Source organism: Neophocaena asiaeorientalis, unplaced genomic scaffold (assembly GCF_003031525.2).
Source record: "Neophocaena asiaeorientalis asiaeorientalis breed wild unplaced genomic scaffold, Neophocaena_asiaeorientalis_V1.1 scaffold229, whole genome shotgun sequence".
Lineage (NCBI taxonomy): Eukaryota > Metazoa > Chordata > Mammalia > Artiodactyla > Phocoenidae > Neophocaena > Neophocaena asiaeorientalis.
Window position 1 is genome coordinate 1,537,826 of NW_020174096.1, and position 15,014 is coordinate 1,552,839.

General features: G+C 40.1%; 2 protein-coding genes across 6 annotated transcripts in view; both read right to left on the reverse strand.

Annotated features, from left to right (window-relative positions):
• Positions 1-3,703, reverse strand: part of NADK2 (NAD kinase 2, mitochondrial) — a 46,637-nt gene extending 42,934 nt beyond the window's left edge. For 2 of the 3 annotated variants that reach the window (XM_024754647.1, XM_024754649.1), the window contains exon 1: positions 3,269-3,703. In XM_024754647.1, coding sequence (XP_024610415.1) covers positions 3,269-3,568 — 300 coding nt within the window. In that variant the 5' untranslated portion in view covers positions 3,569-3,703. The remainder of the gene's footprint in view (positions 1-3,268) is intronic. The other variant, XM_024754648.1, reaches the window with a different exon arrangement.
• A 6,724-nt stretch (positions 3,704-10,427) lies between these two features.
• RANBP3L (RAN binding protein 3 like) overlaps positions 10,428-15,014 on the reverse strand; it is a 48,038-nt gene continuing 43,451 nt past the window's right edge. For all 3 annotated transcript variants that reach the window (XM_024754644.1, XM_024754643.1, XM_024754642.1), the window contains 2 exons: positions 13,616-13,805; positions 10,428-11,341 (listed from right to left, as the gene is read on the reverse strand). In XM_024754644.1, the coding sequence (XP_024610412.1) occupies positions 11,298-11,341; positions 13,616-13,805 (234 nt within the window). In that variant the 3' untranslated portion in view covers positions 10,428-11,297. The remainder of the gene's footprint in view (positions 11,342-13,615; positions 13,806-15,014) is intronic.

Consider the following 15,014-nt stretch of genomic DNA (forward strand, 5'->3'; position numbering starts at 1 on the left):
TTGGTTCCTGTGTCTGGAAGATTTGAAAGGAGTGAGGCTCCGTTAGAAGGCTCTCTGGCAGTACTCCAGATCATGGTCTTTAATTTGATAAATACTCATATTGCATACACTACACTCATTGCACATGTGGCAAAAATATTATCTACCCAAGAACTACAACCTAAGCTACACCAGTGTTTTAAGGAAACTGAGTAATGGAAACAAAATCCAGGGCACAGCAACTCCCAAATCTGCTAAGAAGGCAATAACTAGGAGGAATGTAAACCAATAATAGAGGGACCACTAAATGAAATTATTCCATCCCATTAGGAATTTTTATTTATTTATTTATTTATTTATTTATTTATTTATTTATTTATTTTGCAGTACGCGGGCCTCTCACTGCTGTGGCCTCTCCCATTGCGGAGCACAGCCTCCCGACGTGCAGGCTCTGCGGCATGTGGGATCTTCCCACACCGGGGCACGAACCCATGTCCCCTGCATCGGCAGGCGGACTCTTAACCACTGCGCCACCAGGGAAGCCCAGGAAATTAATTTTTTTAAAAAAACTAAAAATGGAAACCATTAAAGGGGGTTGCTTCTGGGGTTGTAAGACTTGGAGTCGGGGCAGAGAAGGGTGGACTGCTCATTTTTTATTTGGTATATATTAAAATATTTTGAAATGAAACATTCTCTTTGGCCAATAAGGCATGTTTAATGACGTCAAAACCCTTTCCAATCAGCTTTGATTCACCTAAAGGTCTAGTTTGTGAGTGTCATCAACTCTGTTAATATAAGCTCCACATCCACCAACAGCTACATCACTTATGATGCAAGTAAATTGTAATAATAGTTCAATTAGCCCTTGCCTAGTCTTGAGCCAGTAGATGTAAAATCACTGAGTAGAAATCCTCTATTCACAAGAAAAGTCACTGACAGGTTAGGCGGAAGGGAAATGCAAGAATTAAAATAAACCAATGTAAAACCAATATGAAAGAGCAAATGAAAGTCAAACTTTCATCCAGTCTGTACATGCTTTATCAGCTAAGAAGTATTTCCTCTAATTGTTTAAGTTTCTACAAAGTTAGAGAACCACAAGGCTTCAGGGTATGAAATTATACTAGCACTCCATCCCTCTTCTTCCATTTGCATTTTAACAAGTGACCTAATAGAGATCTATTTTGCCACAAAACAATCACCACCACCACAGCAAAAGAGAACCCTCTGGTACAAAACTTCAGGTTACCAGGACACCACAGACATAGCCAGCCACGGTGCCAGAAGACTCAAGTAAGCACTTGGCCACTTTCTTTTATATCCAATTCACATGATTCATATACCTTAGTATCTTTTACCCTAGGAAAACAGCAAACAGTATTAATCATCGTGTCATTCCTATTACAGAATCCCATCTTAGAACAACTTCACACAGTCTAGTATTATTTGGTCTGTTCCTGATCTCTGGTCCAGGCTCCACCTAATACTATGGCATTCTGAATACTGGCCTTAACATAAATGATAAAACTCAAATCAGTAAGAAACAAACCCAGTAAAATTTAATTGAAATGATAGCAACAACAACTATTTCAAAACTGTGTTCTACAGTCCAGAAGTTTTACTTCAAAAGTTTTCTTATTCCAAACAGCATACTTAGCAATAGGCAAATATTTACCTATTACAGATTTCTCTTCAGATACTCAGAGTGGGTGCACTAGGTAGTTCGATTTTTAAAGACTTGATTTGCCTTACACTTAAAAAGTTTTGATTAGTGTCAATCTAGTTCAGAGGTCCAATTAATCTAATTCAGATGCCACTCATATTCTTGAGGCCTTGTAAAAGTTCTTCAGTTTTAAAATACCAGAAAGGGCCTTGGAGGCTACCTAGTCCAATCCTAGTATTTCACACACTGAACTAGGTGAAAGCATTTTGAAAACGACAGCACAACACAAAAAGTATCGCTGTCACCAAGGAGGCCCACGTAAGTTAAAAGGAAGTTAACCACAGAGAACCTGGGCCTGGCTCCAAGCTCCTGACCCCGAATTCCACACTCTGAACATGCCAATCAAGTATACTATTTTTACTTGTCGTGAGAGGCTTCCATAAAATTGTATGAAGAACATATTTATGGGTATATGGCATCCGACAACTTCTAAAAAGTAGGTCTGCAAAATTAGGAGTACAACCCATATGGCACACCTCTTTCCCAAATCGGAAACGCTTGCTTCAATTTTATTCCCTACCTCACCCTCAACTTCACTCCCTAACACAAACTCAACTACTCCGACCTCCTGCTCCAACTGTTTGCTGATTTACTCTTTAAATGATGCAAATGTTTTCTATAAATGGCTACCTTCAAACACTAGGGAAAAGGAGAGAAATCTGCACCTAGCATGGCCACCCGATGAATACAGGGGCCCTCCTCAATTAACTCATTAAACAGTCAAGAAGTTAAATGCTGAAAACAGTCAGTACTTAAACAAGGATGATTTACAATTTCATTCTGATACCTCCACAAAATATTACCAAAAGATTGCTGATGATTACGAACCAGAAGTTCAGAACAGGCTGTCTACTCTTGCACAGAATTCTACAGGATTATGGTTACAGGCAATTTATTCCAAAGCCTTTTGGTGCAGTGTCAACAATTAGAGATTTCCAATGGAGATTTTTCTGGACATACTGCTCATGGTAGCATCATCACTCTCGTTTCCTTAAAGTGGGTGGGGACATGGGATCAGAAGTTCCAAGAATAAGAGTGAAGGCAGATAATATTCAGGGGTTTTTTCCCCCCTTAGGTGTATTTATATACTTTGCAAAGATATTAGTAAATATCTATACCAAATATAGTCTGTTGTGGAGGCACTACTATATTATATAGACCTAGACGCTGCATTTCATAATTACCCTGTTTACCTGCCTTTTGTCTGGACCTTGCTACTTAACAACATACATTCAAATTTTCCCCGCTGCTCTGCCCAGCACTGGAGACACGTGAGCTTTTGATACAAACTCCTGGAACCTTGTCTGAGAATCACGTTCCAGCGCGGTAAAAGCTCAACCAGACCGGCTCCCCGGAGTGCCCAGGCCTGGCAGTCCTGCCCACTAAAAGGGGGTGTGTCTGCGGTACCATAGCTTCTTTTCCGCTGCCCATAGCGGCGCCCAGGGGCTCCCTTTCCCCCGGGGCGGCCTGCGGAGCGATTCCCAGAACCGCACCCCCAAAGTCACGGCCGAGCCAGTGAGCGAACCAGCGCCGGGCCGAGGCACAAGGGCCGGGGCCGCCGGGACCCACCAACTGCTTCAGGTCCTCCTCAGAGAGCTCCGCGTAACGGTACCGCTGCTGCTCGAACTCGTACCGGGTGGTTTTGGCCACCACCACCACCCGGGACGGGCGGAAGCCGCCGTCGGGGCGGCTGCCACAGCCCGCCAGCTCGCGCGACTGCCCCTGCCCCAGGTGCCGCCGGCCGCCGCCGTCCCCGCCGAGCCGCGGCCGCGCGGCGGGGCCTCCCGCCCCTGGCCCCCTCAGCGCCGCTGCCCGGCCGCCCGCCACGCGACGACAGCTGCCCAGCAGGAAGCCTCGGTAACAAGTCATCGTCGGCCCGGCAGGAGCTGCAGGCCCGGGCTCCCGCCTCTGCTTCCAGCCGCCAGCAGTGCGCGCCGCTCGCGCCGCCCCGGCCTCTACGTTCCAGCCGGGCGGGCAGAGGTTAAGTGCACAGCCGTGCGTGGCCGGCGCCGCAAAGGGGACGTGCCCAGACGTTGACGGGGGCGGGGAAAGCCGGGCGATTGGGAGCCGGGAGAGCCCTCGAGAGGGAAAGGTGGGCGGGGAGAAGCTGGAGGCCTCCAGGTGGTGGGTTCTGTTTGTTTGGAGAGCCTTTTCCATCGACGCCTGCGCAGTAGCCGCTTCCCCCGCCCGGGGACCGACCTCCAGCTCCACCCCTTTCCCCCCGCGGTCTCCACCCTCCCCCAGGCCACCTCTTCCAGCCAATCAGAACCCGCAGCGGTTTCGGAGGCTGAGGAGCTTCAGGGATTGGCTGCGGCCGGGGGAAGGGCTGGAATTCTATTTGGTGTTGGAGCTAAACCCAGCTGGAACTGGTCTGAGGCTGCGCCGGCCCTGCGAGTGCGGTTTTAAGGGCTTGGCGGGAACGTGCGTGAGGCAGCAGCTTCTTGCTCGGGGTCAGTCCCTTTTTTCGTTATTGCACATAAGACTAGACCCTTTGTTCGTTCATTCAGCCACCTCGTATTGGATGGCTGCTATGTCCAGCTCTGGGCCAGGGTTTGAGGAGACGGACTCAGGACCAGCTGCACAATTTGCGGGGCCTAGTGCAAAATGAAAACGCAGTCCTTTGTTCAGAAATTGCTAAGAATTGCAAGAGGGATAGACAGCAGTAAGCCGAGCACCGGGCTCATTTAAGCATGGTACCCTGTGGGATTGCGCAGGTGGTACATCTGCTAACCTCCAAAAAACTATTGGGGTGGAGGGGAGGTGTTAGCCTTTGAGAAAGTTAGAGGATGATGGATAGACGAGTCTGGCCAAGTGGAAAATTTCTAGATGGGAAGCTATGGTTGAAAAAGTAGATAGGAAAAGAGTGAAGGGTTGAGAATGTTAATAATTTGGACCTTATCCTGTAGGCAGTAGTTAGCCTTTTGAAGGCTTTTAACTGGAATGAAATGAGTCCTAAGAGCAATGTTTGATGACTTGATCTGGTTTTCGAATGTGGAACAAATTGGGAGGCAGGAGGAGGAAGGGAGACTTGCGTGCTGTTGGAATAGTTACTCTTGGATCGAAGCTAGAGTAAAAGTAATGGAAATGGAAGAAAATACTCCTGTTACAAGAGGAGAATCAAATGGCAGTGCATATCCTAATGTTTATCCCTCCTGCTCTTTAGATCCTTTTGCTTTGGCACTCTCTTTGCTTCTTTGTAATCCTAGCACTATCAATAACTAGCTTTTGGACTTTGGGCAGGTTGCTTCATCTTTCTGGGCCTCAGATTCCTCATCTATAAAGTGAGGGAGTTGAACTAGAGTGATTTCCAAGGTTCTGCCAAGCCCAAATTGATTCCAAATCTGTGACTTACTTTTCAGCTAGCCACCAACGCCAGCATTCACTCTTGGGTTCACTGAATATTTACTGAGTCCCTACTATGTGCCAGGTAGTATATTAGACTGGGAAATACACAGTGCAGTCTGATAGATGTTTGCTTTTAGTAGGTCACTGACCCCTTCTGGCCAGGAACTTTGCCTCACAGGAGCTGCTAACAGTGACTCATAGTGCACCCTAAAGCACAACTCTTAACTTCTGTGAGATGTGAGTTACTCATTTGTAGCTTTGAACATCCTCAAGGTCCTTTCTAGTCTTACTAGTTCAACACTTTATAATTCCTTAGATACTAGGAAGGAAGAAAATGGAGAAGTCACAGATGACACTGAGCTTTGAAGCTTGGTGACTAGGAGAATGTCAGTTGATCCATTTGACAGAAAAAATGAATTTAGAAAACCTGTTCTGGATCAAAGTCTATGAATTCTGTTATGCATATGCAAAATTTCAGACCCCTTTTCTTCCCATTTCACAGATAAGTACTCAAATTTTTAGATCTCCCCCGTTTCCAGCTACAAACTTGTCTACACTGACATCTTCTCATTTGGTATATCTCTTTGTCCATTGTTATTTTGGGATCCCATCTCCTTCCACCTGCTCAGAAATATTGCTCCGTCAGGTTATCACCTTTAATATACCTTTAATTATCCCTCTCTATTGGACTTTCCTCTTCACTGTTTAAACATGCTCATGTCTATGACATCTTTAAATTAAAAAAAAAAAAAAACCTTTTATGCCCTAGCTTTTATATATTGCTTGTTTTCTGTTTACAGCTAAGATTCTTGAAAGAGTAGTTGGTTCATCATTGGTCAACATCCCTGCTGCCTATTCATCTGTCAGCCTGTTGTAATCTGGTTTCTCCGTGCTACTTTACTAATTACTGCTATTTCCATGGTGACCAAGGATGTGATTGTAAACTCAGGAGACATTTATCAGCCCTTAACTGACTTGGTCTTCCTGCAGCATTTGAAATGGTTATCATTTCCTTTTGAAATTTTTTACTCTGGTTCACAGCACACCAGTCCCTAATGGTGGTCCTCCCATCTTTCTGTCCCTTTTCTGGATTCTTCCTAAGCTCATATTTGGGATCTATCCTTCCCTATCCTTGCCGTCCCTTCTCTCTGTCTCTCTGTCTCTCTGTCTCTCTGTCTCTCTCTCTCTCTCCCTCTCTTTCTCTCTGTGTGTGTCTCTCTCTCTGGCTCTCTCTCTCTCTCTGGCTCTTTCTCTCTGCACTCTTCTGCATGAGCTTATCTACTCTTGTGTAATGAAAAGAGCTTGGGTTTGGGATTTAGAAAGACCTTGGTTCAAATCCCAGCTTTACCATTTATTACCTTTGTCAACCTTGGACTGTTCCCTTAATCTTTCTGAGCCTACTTCTTCATTTGCAAAATGTAATAGCTTACTTGTAAAGCTGTAAATATATGTACAAATGCCTAGCCACATGCCCATTACAAAGTATACACTTGGCAAATATTAGCCCCTTTCCCCTTCCCTGACTTCAGCTACTACCAGTATCTTTAGCCCAGACTATCTCCGGAGATTTACATCCTTATTTCTAGCTTCCTGTTGGATAACACCTCTTGAGTCTTATGTATACAACACGTCAATGGAGATCAAATTATATTTGATTGCCTGCTGTGGGCGAAGCACCCTGCTAGGTGTTGGAGATAAAATGGGAAATAAATAAGTAGTCTCTCCCCTTGAAGAACATACAGTCTGTGCAATGATAAAATTATTCACAGAGTGCTATAGGAATTTGGAGGAACAAATCTTCATTCAGCCTAAGTGGAGTTAGGGAAAGCTTTCTGGAAATGTCTCAAGCTAAACCTTAAAGAATGAGTTAGGTATTAGCCAGAATCAGCAAGAGTAAGAAAGGAATTCCACAGAGGAAACAGTATGAGCAAAGATATAGAGTAATAAAATAGCAGTTCTGAAATCCTAGAACATTTAGAGAGAGGCAGGCAACAGTGGGAGGTGAGGCTAGAGAGGTTGACGGGGGAAAGACATGAAGTGTTATATCCATGCTTAGGAACTTGGCTTTTATCCTGTATATGCTAGGAAGCCACTGAAAGGAGAATGACATGGCTAGCTTTGCAAAAATTATGAACAGAAATTTCTTAGAAGAAACACAAGCAGTGAATACATATCTAAAAGATCCTCAACCTTATTAGAAATCAGAAAAATACAAATTAAGCTAATAGTGAAGTAGTCTTTTACATCCACTAGATTGGCAGAAATTAAGAAATATTGGTAATCCTCTAATTGTTTGAAAATTATTATATCATCAAGTATTTATTTGGCTAAACATTTGCCAGTTATTTCAATAACTCCTCCAATGCCATAGTTTCCAAATATCATCTTAGAAATTTCAACTATGTTCAAGTATTCGAGTTAGTCAATTCCAAGTATGATGTCAAAAATTACTCAGTACTGTGGGTATAATCTGGCCATTGCGAAACAATCCAAAGTGTTAGCATTCATAGATTTAATATCAGTTTCAACTACCCTCAAACAACTAAAATAATCTGTAGTATTATTTTTTTTAATTTTATATTTATTTTTATTTTTGGCTGTGTTGGGTCTTCGTTTCTGTGCGAGGGCTTTCTCTAGTTGTGGCAAGCAGGGGCCACTCTTCATCGCGGTGCGCGGGCCTCTCACTGTCGTGGCCTCTCTTGTTGCGGAGCACAGGCTTCAGACGCGCAGGCTCAGTAGTTGTGGCTCACGGGCCTAGTTGCTTCGCGGCATGTGGGATCTTCCCAGACCAGGGCTTGAACCCGTGTCCCCTACATTGGCAGGCAGATTCTCAACCACTGCGCCACCAGGGAAGCCCCCAATCTGTAGTATTATTGAATTTCAAACTCAAACCCCGCCTATGACAAGGCTGGTGTTCTTTTCTAGTGAACAAGCCTACCAAGTAGCCACATCTCAAGCAAGCTTAATTGTTCTCAACATTTTATGGGGAAGAAATTATATATCACTGTGATATTCACAACTTGAAGATTTACAAAGGTTACGATCTATCCTTCCCAATCCCTATAACCCCCTCCAGCTCACTTCATGTACATTCTGATTCTGAAAGATATATACGACCAGCCCCTGGCTTTTTTTTTTTTTTTTTTTTTCCGGTACGCGGGGCTCTCACTGTTGTGGCCTCTCCCGTTGCGGAGCACAGGCTCCAGACACGCAGGCTCAACGGCCATGGCTCACGGGACCAGCCGCTCCGCGGCATGTGGGATCTTCCCGGACCGGGAAGCCCCACCCTCCCTGGCTTTTTAAAAAATGCCATGCACGTGCTCTAAGGCCTGTATAGGATATTAGGCCCTGACAACTAAGGGTTCCTGGCTTTGGCAGTAATGGATGTAAAATATTTTAAGAGAGAACATTTTGCTGGTTTACAATTAAGCTGAATAACTTGGTATAAAAGTACTGTTGATAGAAAAGAATGTTTAGATTATCATAATATATAATCGGATATCATACTAAATATATCTTGTGTATTTGGGGAATATTTATCTAAGTAACTTTTAATAAAAGCAGCTTCTGGGACTTTCCTGGTGGCACAGTGGTTAAGAATCCGCCTGCCAATGCAGGGGACACGAGTTTGAGCCCTGGTCTGGGAAGATCCCACATGCCGTGGAGCAACTAAGCCCATGCGCCACAGCTACTGAGCCTGCGCTCTAGAGCCCGCAAGCCACAACTATTGAGCCCATGTGCCCCAACTACTGAAGCCCGTGCACCTAGAGCCTGAGCTCTGCAACAAGAGAAGCCACCACAATGAGAAGCCCACACACGGCAATGGAAAGTAGACCCTGCTCGCGCAACTAGAGAAAGCCCACGCACAGCAACGAAGACCCAATGCAACCAAAAATAAATAAATAAATATATTTATTTAAAATCGGCTTCTATGGAAGAAGACGTATGCTTTGAAATCACCCACCTAGTAACTTGTGAAAATGAATGTCATTATATGATTGATCACTTCACGCTAAAGGGGGGTGGGGCCAAAGGATATAGAAAAGCCAAAAAGGAGAAGGTTAGATGAAGATATAGGACAAGGAGAAACTATAAGATGTTTCTATTTCTATTACCCCCCAAAATATTACTAAATATATGCATAAAGAGTATAAGAAGGAATAGCAGAGTGGAAATGGGTTGAAAGTCGTAAGCTAAATATCATGTTTCTGCTGTTAGTAGCCATGTCATAATCCCTAAATAAAATGTTTGAGGCATTGAGAAAATTCATCTGCACAACTAAAGAGGGGTCAAGAATGAACATGTCAGGAAGATAAGGAAAATCTCTGTTTCTCTGCTTTACTTTAGCAATTTAGCATAATCCCAATGTTCCCATATCAGCTAAGATCTTATAAGAGAACCAATTCTTTAATATCTTCTCCAAATGTCTCCCTGTTTATATTATGCTTCTAATGAAAATTTTCCTCCGAGTTTGTTCTGCATCAGAATCACTCTTTTAGAATTAAAAAGAAAACACTTAAAGCTTCTGATTTTCCATTCTTTTTATTCTTCCTTTCATGTTATAGCTCTTCTTTACTGTTTTTTTTTTTCCTTCTCTCAACCTTTTCTCTCTTCCTCTCTTACATTAACTTTTCTTCTCCACTTCCTGAGTCATTGCTTAATTTAGACGTAAAGGATTTTATTTACTGTATTTCTTCTGGAGTCACTAGAAGAATTAATGAAAGTTAAATACTCGGTAGCTAAATTTTACTAAGTTATAGTTAGTGATAGGGAAAGCAAAACTTTCATCAGTTATAACATACTAGCTAAATTATAGTCTAAAAGAGTAATTCAACTTTCATATGCTAAACTTTCAAGCATTAGATTTGACAATAAATGCATATATATAATTGCTTTTACTATTATCTATGGTATATACTATAATAAAGTAATGTAACTTTTTAAAAATATGTATTCACATGTATACTTCCATGTGAATATTGTTCTTCAAAGTAGAAATGAAGCTATACTCTTATCCCAAATATGTTGTCACTTCAGAACGTTTTCAGAAATCATTTTGTACTATGAATTATTCCTTATTATGGACTGAATGTTTATGTTCTCCCCAAATTCATATGTTGAAGTCTACCCCACAATGTGATGGTATTTGGAGATGGGGCTTTGGGAGGTAATTAGGGCTAGATGAGGTTATGAGGGCCCTGGTCTGATGGGATTAATGTCCTTATAAAAAGAGACACCAGAGAACCTGCTGTCTTTTTCTCCCTACCGCCTCCCCGTGCTCCCACAAGAAAGAGGTCATGTGAGCACACAGTGAGGTGGTGGCCCCTACTTGTGTAACTCCTGAAGTGTCTCTGAAACAAATCTCAAAAGACGAACATCAAAATTCTGTTGCACAATTGTTGAAATTACTGTGTTTTACCTTAATAATGGCATTTAAGAAAAAAAGGTCATTTGGCTATAAAAGGTCTCTGTACAGCCTCACCTACTAGAATATTAATGACAATTTAATTACATAAATAAAGCAAAGAACAAGTTAACATATTTAACTTTTTGTATAGTTACTGTTTTGATACATAGGTAATGTATTTTGTTCATTCCTTCAACAAATATTGGATACTGACCATGAGTCAAGCATACACAAGGTGCGATAGATACAAGTGCAAGAACAGATATTCTCTTTAAAGGAATTCATACCATGAATATATAATATTATAGAATTAGGAAGTCCAAAGGTTAAATGAAAATACACATTTCCCAGGAGAAAAACATGATTTAATAACATGTTAACATGCAGTTATAACATTTTTCAAAGAAATGACTCTGGAAGTTTTGTAAAATATTTGTTTTATGGCCAGACAATATATGACTGAAAAAATAAATATCTTAGATATTTATCAAATCCAGCAGTTTATAATTTTAACTATTGTATCCATCAATGTGATGAATAGTCCAAATTAGTTACCAAATCTTATTCTAAATTAACTTCTTCAAAAATGAAAAATTTTGAACTTCCAAAGGCCATGTGTCTCTTAAATTCTGCTATTTTCTCCACAATAATCAAAATATAAAACCTCAGAATTATTTTACTACACAGAGAAACATTTTAATTGCAACAAATTATATTTCTTGGACCTTTCTATAAAAACTGTTCCAGGAAAGAATAGGATCTTCTCATTTAGTTATTAGGATGGCTTAGATTTTTTCAGTAAGGTGATCTTTTTGTAGATGTTGTCATGTTTATATTAGGTAGCACTCATGAACAGGCAACCGACTGTCTGTGGGTCCACCTAGAAGAATCTGTGATATAAATTTAAAATAATTTATTGTACAATACTGTATTCAGTTAGGTTTAATATTGAATACAACTGAACATGAATACTCATGAATATGCTTACTAGCAAAGAAATAAAATATATATAGAATCTGCATATTTTTAAGTAACGTTTGGAAATGTTCCTAATTTTAAATGTGACATTTTCAGATAATTAAACCTTTCCTTAATTCCTGGGCAACAAAGTTTAAAAAGTCAGACATTTTATTGCTTCCATAACATTTAGCATTTGTGTGCAACACTTACTAGAGAAAGTACTAAGTAAGGAGGGGAGAGGATGAGTTCATATGATTGGCATTTACTTGGCCTTATTTCCATTGTTTCTCATTTTGTATGAAGATAGTTGCATATCACCCCTTTCCTAAAATGGAATGTGGTAGAATATAGATTCTATTCATAAACGTGTCATTTGTTGATGAAATAATTTTGCCATTTAAGCCTAACTGCAAGTTAACATTTTTCATGGATACCAACCCATTTTCTAATAGATCCCATTTTATTGTGACAATATAAACATTATAATAATTTTTATTTATACATTTCATACATTTTAAAAAAAGTAAACCTCTTGTTTAATAGTAACAAGAAAAATCATATTCGCTTAGTTCTCTGGCTCACTGAGTCTAGCAGTTTATGATCCTGCTCTGCGTGTTCTGTGCATTTTTCCTCTTGACTACACTTTTAGTATTAGGCCAAGGAAGCTATTTCATCAAGTTCTGCACATGTTGTTTGATAGATTCTTAAATTATGTATGATTAAAATAGTTTAAGATTTAAAAATGATTAAATATTGGGAAAATACCTGCTAACACACTATTTTTGTAAGTCCTTTGTCAGTCCTCTGTAGAGCAGAATTCAGGGCTAAATGAAAATATTACTGAAAATAGTTGGATGACTTATTGGAATAGCTATATCTGTATGAAAAAGCTGGATTACTCAGCCGTAAAAAGGAACGAAATTGGGTCATTTGCAGAGACGTGGCTGGAGCTAGAGACTGTCATACAGAGTGAAGTTAAGTCAGAAAGAGAAAAACAAATATTGTATATTAACGCATATATGTGGAATCTATAAAAATGGTATAGATTATCTTACTTGCAAAACAGAAATAGAGACACAGATGTAGAGAACAAATGTATGGACAAGGGGGGTGGGATGAATTGGGAGATTGGGATTGACATATATACACTATTGATACTATGTATAAAATAGATAACTAACAAAAACCTGTATAGCTCAGGGAACTCTACTTAGTGCTCCGTAGTGACCTAAATGGGAAGGAAATCCAAAAAAGAGGGGATATATGTATACGTATAGCTGATTCACTTTGCTGTACAGTAGAAACTAACACAACATTGTAAAGCAACGATACTCCAACAAAAATTATTTTAAAAACCCACAAAGCTGGGCTTATTATTTCCTTGACAATGGTTTTTCTCCAAAAATAATGATGAATTTTAGTTTTAAATTCACTCATCAGGACAAGCACTAAAACCTAGAAATCCATTAACCAGTGGTTCCACTGCAACCTTGTTCAATTCATGAATCCGGATGTAATAAAAGAAATAGCGCCTTTTGCCCCAGGTAAAGAAGGTCTTTGAAAATAAAACAGTCAAATTCCAAAAAGGGAATAAGCCAGATTTGCCTGCTGGTTCCATTACGAGTATTTATAATTTCTTCTATTATGGCCAATAATAGGAGAATGAGAACAAGTGAAGAGAAATATTAATAATTGGTTAGTTTCAGTGTAGCAATTAATACTTTACATTGTAAATATGGTCTTTTATGAAATGTATACGCAAATGATGTGCAGGTATTACAATAAGGCAGACTTTTGGTGAAATCCCAATGAAGGCCACATGCAGAAGACAGTGATTTTCAAACCCACCTCTCAGATGCAAACATCTAGGGCTCTAACCCCTGCCCACTTTGAACAGACAAGTTCCACTTTTTTTTTTGCAGTTCGCGGGCCTCCCACTGCCGCGGCCCCTCCCGCCGCCGAGCACAGGCTCCGGACGCGCAGGCCCAGCGGCTATAGCTCACGGGCCCAGCCGCTCCGCGGCACGTGGGATCCTCCCGGACCGGGGCCCGAACCCATGTCCTCTGCATCGGCAGGCGGACTCCCAACCACTGCGCCACCAGGGAAGCCCAAGTTCCACTTTTTAAAAATCTGTTTCATATAAAAGGGTTGTGAATAAGATTTCTTCCTTAAACCTCTGAACTAACAAAAAAAAAGTTCTTTACCTGATCTAGTTTTAGTGACTTGGATAAAATCATCCTCATCCTCATCACAGCTATCACAGTTAAATTGTTGGAGGACTGTTTCTGACTGGCTTTCAGCTTGATTTGCATCTTTCTGCTTATAGAAGCTTCGAAGTGCAACAAGACGGTGATGTATTGCTGCATGCATACATCCTGTATCTTTGGCACTGGCCTGCGAGAGGAAAATTAAGTTGTTAATATAAGTAACTTAATAATAGCCACACTTTACACATTTGTAACCTTTCACTATTAATAAGGAAGGAATTATATGACATAAGTCTAGAATATAAATAATCCTAGAAACTAAAGGGTAAAGAGCCAATTCATCTTGAACCAAATTGAATCCTAGAGCAGATAATTTTATGAGGTCCCAATTTGTGCATTTTAAACTGAGAAAATGAAATTTTGTGATTAAAATTTTCTACTTGAATTTGTTTGTTAAGACCATCCTTCCTTCACTGTGTTATACTGTAGAAAATTTTAGGGTTGGGGGAAAAAGACTTTCATTTCCTTTACATCACTTGCTTAGACATCCCTGCAAGTTGCATAGCTCTGTAGAAAAGCAGAGCTCATTTGAATAGTCTATGATGTTGTACCATAAACACATCAGAAGTCCTTGCTTTCAGTACTTTTCTATTTTTACAGTTGCTATTAATATAAAAATGATGGTAACAATAACATTGGTATAACATTTGCTGTTATAATATCCTTTTATTTTTTCAATCCTTATAATAAAACTTTAGGTTACTTATTCCATTTATGTTAGCAAAAGCACATAGTGCAGGTATTCAGTAAATACTTGTTTTCTCTTCCCTTTACAGATGAGAAAATTATGGCTCAGAAAGGCACAGCTTGTCTGCATTTAAACAGCTAGTTGACAGATTGGCTGGAACTTCGTTTTTGTCATCAGTCAGTGTTCTTTAAGGTAACATGTCAGTGGCTTACTTTTTTGTATCTTTTCACAATTTCAAAGAAAATCTGGGAAAATTTTTCTCTTTGCTAATCCTTCAGAGATCTACCAAATATTTCAAAACCAAGAACTGAGGGTTGAATCAACTACATGCCAACTTTTGGGGAGAAGGGTCTTAAAATATGGTTTTTCTTTTGTATGTTATTAAGTTACCTTAATTATTTTTAGGGAAAAAACACATTAAATAAAATATTTTTGTTTCTCATATTATGTTAGATAATACATAGCAGATGTTGAGTAAATATTTGTTGACTCTTGACCAATTTAATTTTTATATTAAGTACAAGGGTGTAATTTTTCTTCAGTAGGTTAATTAATACCAAATACTGAAAATATATGTAATTGAAATATAAATACAATTCTGTTGCCTTGACTTTTTTACATTAAATTTTAAATATGCCTTTCACTTGT